The sequence below is a fragment of the Seriola lalandi genome, unplaced genomic scaffold, assembly GCF_002814215.2.
Source record: "Seriola lalandi dorsalis isolate HSWRI2012SDOR001 ecotype SW California unplaced genomic scaffold, Sedor1 jcf7180002054893, whole genome shotgun sequence".
Taxonomy (NCBI): domain Eukaryota; kingdom Metazoa; phylum Chordata; class Actinopteri; order Carangiformes; family Carangidae; genus Seriola; species Seriola lalandi.
Genome location: NW_019525445.1, coordinates 2697293 through 2707800, shown reverse-complemented (window position 1 = coordinate 2707800; position 10508 = coordinate 2697293). Strand labels below are relative to the sequence as shown.

At 36.4% G+C, this 10508-nt stretch overlaps 1 protein-coding gene across 2 annotated transcripts; it reads right to left on the bottom strand.

The window, feature by feature from the left end:
• Window positions 1-4: 4 nt before the first annotated feature.
• LOC111672088 (organic cation/carnitine transporter 2-like) lies at window positions 5-9625 on the bottom strand. Of its 2 annotated transcripts, XM_023429380.2 has the most exons (11): window positions 8855-9625; window positions 8284-8466; window positions 6939-7042; window positions 6025-6179; window positions 5688-5859; window positions 5103-5229; window positions 4870-4970; window positions 3488-3702; window positions 2112-2294; window positions 1883-2018; window positions 5-603 (listed from the first exon to the last, which is right to left on the bottom strand). In XM_023429380.2, the coding sequence occupies exons 1-11, from the start codon at window positions 9059-9061 to the stop codon at window positions 534-536; spliced, it is 1653 nt and encodes a 550-aa protein (XP_023285148.1). In that variant the 5' UTR covers window positions 9062-9625; the 3' UTR covers window positions 5-533. The 2 variants fall into 2 exon arrangements, with proteins under 2 accessions (XP_023285148.1, XP_087036284.1); XM_087180158.1 differs by lacking the exons at window positions 5688-5859; window positions 6025-6179.
• Between the last annotated feature and the right edge of the window lie 883 nt (window positions 9626-10508).

Genomic DNA, 10508 nt, shown 5'->3' with positions numbered 1-10508 from the left:
AAAGTTGCTAGATATGCAAACATTTTATTGATTTTATTTGCAATAACAAATAACTGCAATATTTCAATTAATATTTGACCCAAACTGATCCTTATTCAAACTGTAACAAAAACGTGTTTCTGTTCAGGCAAATGCCATAAAATATCTTCTCAAGTTCATTTTTTTTGTCACTGCCAGGTTATAGATTACAAAGGTAGTAAAAAGTTACAGTATGACTGGGCACTTGTCAGGTGTCCTCAACAGACATGAACTTTGGAACTTTTATTTGACAACTGAAAAATGTATTACCAGCTTTTTAAAAAGCTTCATAGCTTGTATATGAAAACATAAATAAGATAAAAAACAGAAAAAAAAAATCAGTATTTATATTCATTATGTAACCAAAATACATTCTGTAACTTGTTTATTTAAGAGATTTGCCTGCCTGATAAACAGCTTTTTGTCTGTCTTAAGAAAAAACAAACAAACAAACAAACAAAACAAAACAAAAAAAAAGGACAAATGTTTAAATCTTAAGAACTGTAAACAAATAATCATAGTGGACTGTCCAGGTGTTCTGTGGGTACAGAGGTTTCTTTTCTACTGATGCATGGAAGGGTTATCCTGTTATAAGGAGAAAAGACAAACAATATTGTTATACTGTTTTGCAATTAAAATGAGAAAAATTAAAAAAAAAAAAAAATTTTTTTTGGTGCCTTCAATTTCATCACTATCATCACAAGCAGGTGTGTTCATCAAGTGACTCATGTCATATTATCACGTCCACTTAGAAAATGTTTTGTACACATTTTAACACTACAACTATTACACCAAGAAAGAAAACCAGATCTCTTAACCACTTAAATATAATAAAGGTTTTAAGATAATAATAGCTGTCTGTTAGCTCTCTTTTTGGTCGTTACCAGCTCCTGTGGGATACATCCCTCAGCTGCTAAATGGTTCACTATGTTCACCAGGCAGACTTTGTTTGTCTTCTGTTTGTTTTTTTGGGGTGGGGGGGTGGGGTGTACTGTATAGTTGATTTATCAGAGCTTTTCTCTGAAACCTGCTGCCTGCAGTGACCAATAATAGTACTGTGTGAGTGGGGAGAGTGAATCAAAACTGGACAGTCAAACAATGAGCTGAACCTCACTATAAAGCTCCATTAATCCAAGGGAAGCAGCGGATTTGGTTTTCAAAATTTAATTTGACACATTGTTATTGATAAATTAATGATTAAACCTTTAACATAAGGAGTCTGGAATGTACCACTGAAAATAAATACTAAATCTTTCAGTGGTTAATCATAATGATTTAAAATTGAATTTAACATTTTTTATGCTGGTCGATACATGTGCCAGATTCCAGGTTATTATTCTATTTTTAAAAGAAATTGTAAAATCTATTTACAGGGTTTTAAATTCAGTTTCCTCATTTTGCATTTACCAATATGTTTTCTTATCCCGTTCCATATCAAAATTATTTTGTAAGCCTCACTCTTTAATTTCAAGATCTGTAACTACTGGGACACACTAAATATTACATTAAATTGATGATGATGAAGTTGATTTTTGTCTACTGTGCAGTTGTGTTTTTTTACTGTGAATATTGGACTTATACTGTGTACGTATAATGGTGCACTGTGTATAAGGAGTTGCACTAATAAGATAATAACATTGTGGTTTTAAATAGTAAATCAGTACACAGTCTATTTGAGAAGCTAAATGAATAGGAACAAATTTAGCAGTGCAACAGAAAGTGAAATTAAGATTGATTTAAAATGTCAATTCAGTTAATAATGTCAGAGTTATTAAATATATAAACCATGTATTATAATTTAGTATATAGAAATGAGTTTGGCACAGCAGTAGCTTCGGGTTTATTTTATATAGGACAAGAATACCTTTCTCTTTTGTGCATCTGTTGAATAGTTTCCGGTAGAGGGCGGCCAAAACTCTCTGGAAGGAATAGAGCAGCAAAAGAAGAAACAACAGCCAGAGTCCCCAGAATTATATAAGGAAGGTATTTAGAGTATAGACCTAAAAAAGGAGAAAGGGATGTTTAGATGGGAGAAAAGGCTTGGTCTTCTATGTGTGCATTTAATCTCTTTTATCTAAACCCAGTGTACTCACTCATCTTTAACAACAATGGTGTAAGGCAGCACCCCAATCTTGAAACAGTAGTGCATGTCCCTGTTGCTGTGTTCCTGAGCACTGTTGGGTACAGCTCCGCTGTGAAGGCGAACATCATGGAGCAACACGTGGTAATAGCGTATTTACCCAACATCTTCAGTGTAAGAGGCAGGTATGGTAGATCTAAAGGATGAATAAATATTTTGTTTTTAACTGAACACACAAAAAAAAAGAAACACATAGACAGTCTTAACCAGTCTGTAACTCTTCATTTGCTACATTTAATTGAGTGTTTAGTGATCTGATGGGCAGACGAAGCCTTATGAAACTTTGTAAGCCCTTAAAAGCAGTGATTGAGATAAATCTATCTCGGTCACTGCTTTTAAGGGCCTGCTTATGGTTATTTAATGATACTTGTAAATGTTTTACTTCTGTTTGCTTAATTGTCTTTTTTTTTATTTTGTCCCTTCCTCTTCTTTTCCCCTTTTGGCACTTGACAGGCAGTCATTGTGAATAAGACATTTTTCTTAATATCTTACCTGGTAAAATAAAGCCAAAATAAAATTAGAAAATAAAAATACAGCAAGCACAGTGAAATGTGATGGCTCACACTTATAGTAGCCTCTCAAGTCTGGAGCCGAAGCAGCTATATTTTTGAGTAGAGATGCTACATTAAATGTAGATGATATTGTGCAATAGGTTACAGTAACATAATTAGCAAATGCATTATCCAAAAAGCCTGACATGAAATATTAATGTACCTTATTAATGTTTACATTCACTGTGGGTAAATGTGTCTTCATGGTTGATATCTATGGAATGTTACATCATTAGATTTTTCATAATTATGATTTGTTTTATGCCATAGTTCTCAATTGTTCTACTTTCTTTTTATCCCAAAAATACGCCTATCACACATTTAGCTGCAAAACTTTAAAAACTGGATGGATGAAGCCTTTTCTGAAGGAGCAGTGCTGTTTAAATCAGACATCATCAGTCACGTGGAATTCTTCATTTGACACCAAGCTCCAATACAACATATTAGCACAGTGCGTTTCCGTATCATCTGCCTGTCTTTACCCACCAGGCACACTTTATAATAAAGATGCAAAACACAAGCTAAGGTAATACACATAGCTAATGTATGACTGATGATGATTTATTGCATGAGTTAATGCAGGATATACCATGAGCTCCTGTTGCTCTCCATTCAGAAATGATCAGTTCAGAGTTATGTGATTCTCAATTACTTGTTTTAGTTCTTAGAAAACAAAATAAGTCTGAACAATTTCTTCTGTTTATTTATTATTTCTACTTTTCTCCATGTGTCTGAAAACTCAAGTCTCTTGGCATTCTGGGTGTACTTTTTTGCTTACTTTGAGGCAACAGTTGAATGAGGTACAGTGACACTGCTCCAAGGAGCAAGGTGCTGGCGATAGACAGCCGTCGTGGAAAATATCGCAGGGCCAACCAGCTGGAAATGTACGCTGGGATCTCCACAGCTGCTGAGATGAAACAGCTGATGTAGGGGTCAGAATGGAGTTGGGATGTGCTGAAGGACAGGCCATAGTACCCAATAGTCGTGGTAAACCTTGGCAAGTCAACGATATGTAGACATACAGCAGAGATTGAATAGAAACCTTAATACAAAGATAATTTAATATGACACATATTTGAGTAAATTCTAACCACACTTTGATTTTATGCAGTTCAGTATCGCCTGTGTTTCAATACAGGTAGAATATTCCAGAGGTTTGTTGCTCTCACAGAAATGGCTCATTAGCCTGTTTTGCTGTTTCTGAATGTGACAATTCAATCTCCTCTAGCAACTGACCCTGTGATCAATAAAACTGGCTCAAAACAAGAGGACACCCCTACACAGTTCAATATAGCACATAAGTGCATATCGTCACCTTCCTAAAATAATGGCCTAAGTCATGTTTTGACAAAAATGTTTTTTTTGCCTAAATCACCCCCTCATGATGCTGGCCACCTCTGGTAAAATCGCCTGAATCCTCAGTTGAGGGGAACATGCAATTCTACCCCCGGTTGTATAATGGCCTATGTCAAAAGTGTGACTCTTTTGTTGAGTTTTTTGTGTTTCCTGAAAAACCTGAAAAAATGACTTAGGCCATTATTTTAAGAGGGTGTCGATATACTGCTTCAAGCTCCAAATACTGCAAAAAATAATATCTATAATAATAATGAAAAATGAAGGTTTTCTATTTCTAATAACAATAAAATAATAATAATTATAAAATAATAATAATAATAATAATAATATCTAAATAATATCTAATATGATAATGGTGACAGTTCTGTTTTTATTAAAAATGTCTCAATTTACTAACACATGTGACTTATGTTACTGGTAATCAGGAGTTTGAGACATTGGAGATGGAAAGTTCAGACAGTAAAAATAACTTGCAGCATCTTTTTTGTATTTGCTTGTGTTTTCTGTATTTTCTGTGTGCCAGGCATGTGTTGCCAAAGTGATTAAAACATTTAACTCGTGTGTGTTTTAATATTTTTTTTAATCTTTAATGACCTCTTTTGAAATGGGACATACGTGTTACCAAAGTGGTGAAGATATTCTCTTCAGTTAATTGTGTTTTTCCCATTTGCAAGTTTTCATAAGTTGTAGTACAACGGGCTCTCACTGCCACTGTACTTAGTAATGTTAAAACTGTTAATAATACAGTACAGCAAATCTCATTGTGAGTTTATGGTGATTGAAATGCTCAGACTGTTTACTCACGACACCAAACAGAGAATGAGGGTTGTGGTTCTGATGTCGCGCTTCCTCAGCAGATCGAAGACGTTGTGGTGTACCTTCAGGTGTGTATTTGCCTTATTAATCTGCAAAATACAAGAACCTCAGTCTCACTCTGTTTTCTCTATTTTCTAAGTTGCCTAATATTACAGGAGTTTTTTCTCTCTTCTTTTTTTTAATTTTTTTTTTGATTTTTTGTCACCATCTTGTCAACTTACACTATAATCTTCAAAGATGACCCTAGGAGCCTGAACTTTGTTCCACTTAGCAGCCTTTCTCAATATGGCTTCAGCCTCCTCCGCTCTTCCCTGAGAGAGCAGCCACCGAGGGGACTCTGGGATTAACCTGCCTCATTATATAACACAGACACATATAGAGTTTCAGTCTGGATCAAAAGACAAACCATTAAGGATGGTGGATATAAGTTATTATACTTCTCTCGGGAGAGAATAATAATGATAATGACGACAATGGGTGCTTTTTCAAAATGACAATCTAAGATCATATGGATGCAGATTAAAGGGCCATGCAGTCAATTAAGACTTAAATTTGACATTTGTTTCAGTGGGTATGTTTCTTTTGGAAACTCTTACTATGAGATAAAAAGATGTAAAACAAATGCAACTTTAATAGTGGTTTAAATTACTGTCTGCTCTTTTAGGCTGTGGTTTCAATTGGAATGTAACTCCAATAACACTGACTTTTAAACACAAATACCTTGGTAAGAGATAAAGTCTATGATTTATGATAATTCATGGTAAGGCAAACAAAATATAAGCTTTCTTGTAGTGAGTGCAACCTACCACCAGAGGGGGAGGTAGGCCAGGCCAGGCGCAGACGAAGCCAACAGGAGAGATTTCCAGTCCCTTAAATAGTAAGCGCAAAGAGGCAGCAGCATGTAGCCAGCAGCATAGCCTAAACATGTGCCTAGAGATGAGTAAAGGACACGCACATTGCCAGTAAAGATCTCAGCTCCTGCACAGAGAGAGAAAGAAAAGCAAAGAGATGGATGTGTGCTGAACAAGGAAGAGGGCATGCAAAGAAGTACAGTATTTCTGACAAACTTGGTTATTTGCATTATCTAGATTCATTCAAAACCATCAAAAAACAGTGTCTATAGAATGAGATGTTCATATTTACCTAGCACCAAAGCAGCTACAAAGTTGGATATTTGCCCCAAACCATTAAAGAAGAGGAGGATGATGAACATAGTCCATGAAACAGAGAAGACTTGAGCAAAGGTAAAAACAGTCTGGACTGCTGTGGTTGCGAAAAGAATTGGTTTCCTTCCGAATCTGAGAATTTGAATGAAAGTAAAAATTAGGAAAAAAAAAATCACTACCAAAATGCATATACTGAAAAGGGCAGGCATGGCAATGTGATCAGCAGATGTGCTCAACACAAACAAGAAATTCACTTTAAAATAATTTATATAATGATGTCTACCAAATTGATATCTCTCTTCTGTTAGTTCGGCTGCGGGACAAGTTACAATTTAATCATCCTTATTAGTAACGGAGTAGGCCTATGGTCGCAACATAGTTTTTCACAACTTCACCCTGAATACATCTAATCAGCCAGAAAAACTGCAAATGGCTGTGAAGGGCCTTAGTAATACATATTATATAAGTTGACTACATGTTTTAATGCAAAATCAAATTAACTACAACTGTAAAATAAATGTAGTGGAGTAAAAAGTACAATATTTCCCTCTGAAATGCAGTGGAGTGGAAGTATAAAGTGGCACAAATTGGAAATGCAGTGGAGTGGAAGTATAAAGTGGCACAAATTGGAAATACTTATGTAAAAAAAAATGATACAATAACTCAAAATTATATTTGCCACTGGGTATCATGTTGTGTGGTACTGACAAAAAAACACTGCTCAAGGTAATTACAAATACCAATTCATAATTAACATAATGTTACATAACTTTCTCTGTGTAAAGTCACACTAAGTATCAAATTACCTTAAAAAAAGTTGTGGTACAGGATGACTTTAAATGAGTGGTGTAGTGTTCAGTGTATATCACTTGAAACTGGTGATTCCAATACCTGTCAGAGAGCTGTCCTGAAAAGAAGGATCCAACAAGAACTCCCAGGAAGTAAACTGTGGAGGTCAATGGCTGCTTCCACTGCTCACTGCACACCAGGTCAAACTGGAATAACCATTCATTAAGAGTTGAACAATGAAATACACAGACAAGAAGACATCCATGTTAATGTTATTGATTTAATGAATTTAGGATGTGCTCTCTATTGTTGGTTTTATATGGTACTTATTCGGATGTCTCTTCAGGTGTACCTGGTCAGATTATGCTTAAAGAATGCTGATATTCTATGTTTTTCTTATTGTTAACACTTCCCATAAAATTACCAAAACCAACAACACATTAGTCCACCTCTTAACACTTTTTGACTTGCCAATCTCTCATCCTAGAGCACAATCTTGAGATCATAAACAACTAACCTACATTAGGATAAATAAATAAAGTCTATGTGATGATAGTCAGAGCACAGTATTTAAACAAGCCTCTTTGGAGGGTTGGACAGAATTTTCCATCGCTGCTAAAGGAAATGTTAAAAAAAAAAGGTAGGCTACAAGAGTCGTTAATACACAAATGCAATTTGTTGATTGATTGAGTTTTTTCAGGAAGACAGTTCATTTACACAAGCAATGATTTCTTTAATGACACCTAATTAACACCCCAGGCAGAATTTTCCATTCTCTGCCTGAACCGTGAAATGTCATGTTAGAAAATGTGAGATCACATATTGCATCACATGTCTCACAGAAAGTATTCACCCAACTAGCACAACAATGAAACAGGCACATGCAGCAACAAAGACACTGGAATTACATTCAAATCCTAACATGCAAATTATGTGACAGAAGCATCAGCAAATACGGAGACCGAAAAAGCTGGCTAACCAGACTGAAAATGCAGTTGGAATTACAAAGACAAGTTGCATTGAGTTAAACAAGCTGTCAAAGGGTGTGCTTCTATGAAATGCAAGCACACTGTAAGGTATTTAGTAGCCTGACATGTACAAGGAAAGACATGATTAAATCACAATTTGGCAATAGCGGACTTCTTTACTAGTTCACTGCACTGAACACACCCAAATGCTGTAGAGAAAAGCCTTATCTCACACAGAGAAATGCAAATAAGATACAGACAGACAGAGAGGGGGCTGATGTTGTGCACATGCTGACACAGTAAGCTGGCACTCAAGACACCTACAACATGAACAGGAAACTGCAAAGGCTGCAAGACAAATCCACAAACAGACTATGGAGATGTGGAGTGAAGACTGAGGAAGAGGAGGATGGGGAAAATGAGAAGAACAACAGGTTTTGGCAACAAGCAAATTCATAGTCGTGGTCACATACACTCACCTCAGAGACAATGGTGGATTGGTAGATGTCTGTGCTGTAGCTCCACCCGTCCACACAGTCCTCCTGCTCCAGGTCTGTGAGGTTGATGTCCCTGCTAGGAATGTATCCCTGAGCAGAGAGATTTCTGACCACATCCAGCTTGTATCTGCTGCATCTGCTCAGCTCCTCTTTCTCATTCACCACCTCATAGTCACAGTGACACAAACTTTAATTTTAATTTATCGTAAAAAAAATTTCAGTGAGTTACTAAGTAAGGAAATGTGTTAAAACGGTGATACAACAATGGCTTTTGAACGATATGGTGTTGACAACTGTGTCCTAACAGTTCCCGTCCTTCTCTATACCTTCATGTTTAACCCTGAAATGTGGCCATATAAGTTTATCAGCCTCTATTTATCAGTTTTACAGAAAAATATTATTTATTATTGAACACTGTTGTAATATTGAGATTCCTTTTTCCTTTGCCAAGATGTTTTTTTTTTTTTTTTAAATCTTCTCAATCATCCTGTGCTCAAAATATTAAAAAACATTTTTGAGGTGGAGCTCTCATATTAACTAATAGCCTACTCACCATTATTGGGATGGTGCTTTTATGCCAGTCCTCTGTGAGGTTGACGTCAACCACCTGGCAGCGGTGACTCTGTACATCCATCAGGAAGACAAGGGTGAAAGAGCCAAATCCATTGGGCATGATGCTGGCACAGAGCAGGAAGAAGATAACTTTCTGAAACCGTCCCCATTGACCCAGAAAAGCTATGGTCTCATCATAATCCCTCATAGTCAAAAGTATCCTCTTCTTTTTGAGACTACTCTTCACTGTCTTCCTGCAACCGTCTCCTGCAGAGTCAAATATCCTTTACCGCCTTACTTTCCAAATCAACAATGTACAGAGGAATTTGACTTGGTGGAAACATTCCCAGTGATACATAAAAGTTATGGTGTCAGCCAAATCATCCACTTCTTTCTAAGACTGCTCTTGTATCCACTGTCTTCTGGCACTGTGTTCTGCAGTATAGTAAAGTTATATCATAAACCCCCTGGGGTTTTTTTCTGCAGCGTAAGTGGAGTCATGCTGCTACCTGCCTCCAGCAAGCCGCCCTGTGCAAGGTAAAACAAGCATACCAGCTGAACTCCCTACATTCCCACAATCAAAATCAAAGAAACGTGAAATCAAAAGGCCACTTGATGCAACTTGGGATGAATTGAGTTCATTGTCCATTAAAAATTTAGAAGTTAATATCCATTGACAAGAAACCATAAAAAAAAAAAGAACAGAGGTCTTGGCTCCCAAAGCTGCTAAACCGGTCTAACCAGTGGTATTACTACTGTCTGTCTCTCTCTCTGTCTGTCTCTCTCTCTGTGTCTCTCTGTCTCTCTCTCTCTCTCTCTTTTCTCTTTTTCTCTTTTTGTTCACAATTGTGTTACATTCACCTGACAGGTGCAGCATATCCAGACGCTGATTACACAACAGTATTATTGCAGAGGCGTGCCTCAGGCTGATCACACTAAAAGGCCACTCTAAAATGTGTGTGTATGGGAGTGTGGTGAGTGGTTGGCTAATGTCTGCATTGTGAACAGCGTTCACACAAGATATCCATAGTTCAGTGCCTAATAAAAGCTTTTTTTCAAAATAAAAACAGCACATTTTAGAGTTGCCTTTTACTGTGACCAGCTTAAGTCACACCTGTGCAATATTCCTGCTGTGTAATCAGCATCTTGACATGGCGCACCTGTGAGGTGGATGGATGATCTTGGAGAAGGAGAAGAAAAATGGGAGCAAATACAAAAGTGTTGCGTTTATATTTTTGGTCAGTGTAGTATATTTTTTGACGATATGGACATTATCGCGATATTAACATGTATGATTCCAGTGAATAATAATTTCTAGCGGGAAATATGCTGTCTTCACTTTGAACCTATTTCTACAAAGGAGTTCAGAAGTAGAGCGCTTTGTCACATGGTGTAACGAAACCAAAATAAAAAAAAAAAATTTACCCAGCCTGAAAATTTATTACATTAACAACCTAAATGATCAAAGAATGGAAAATGAAAACAAAAATGTCCTTAAAGATACACAAGTGTTAGTGTACAGTTTGCACAATTTGAAATGTAAAAACAAATCATAATTTCATCTGCAAAAGACAGAGGAAGTAATGTGGATGTGTGGGTCAATTTCTACTGATGAAGATAAAAGATGTTCACATACATAATAGTTTTTAGTGAAG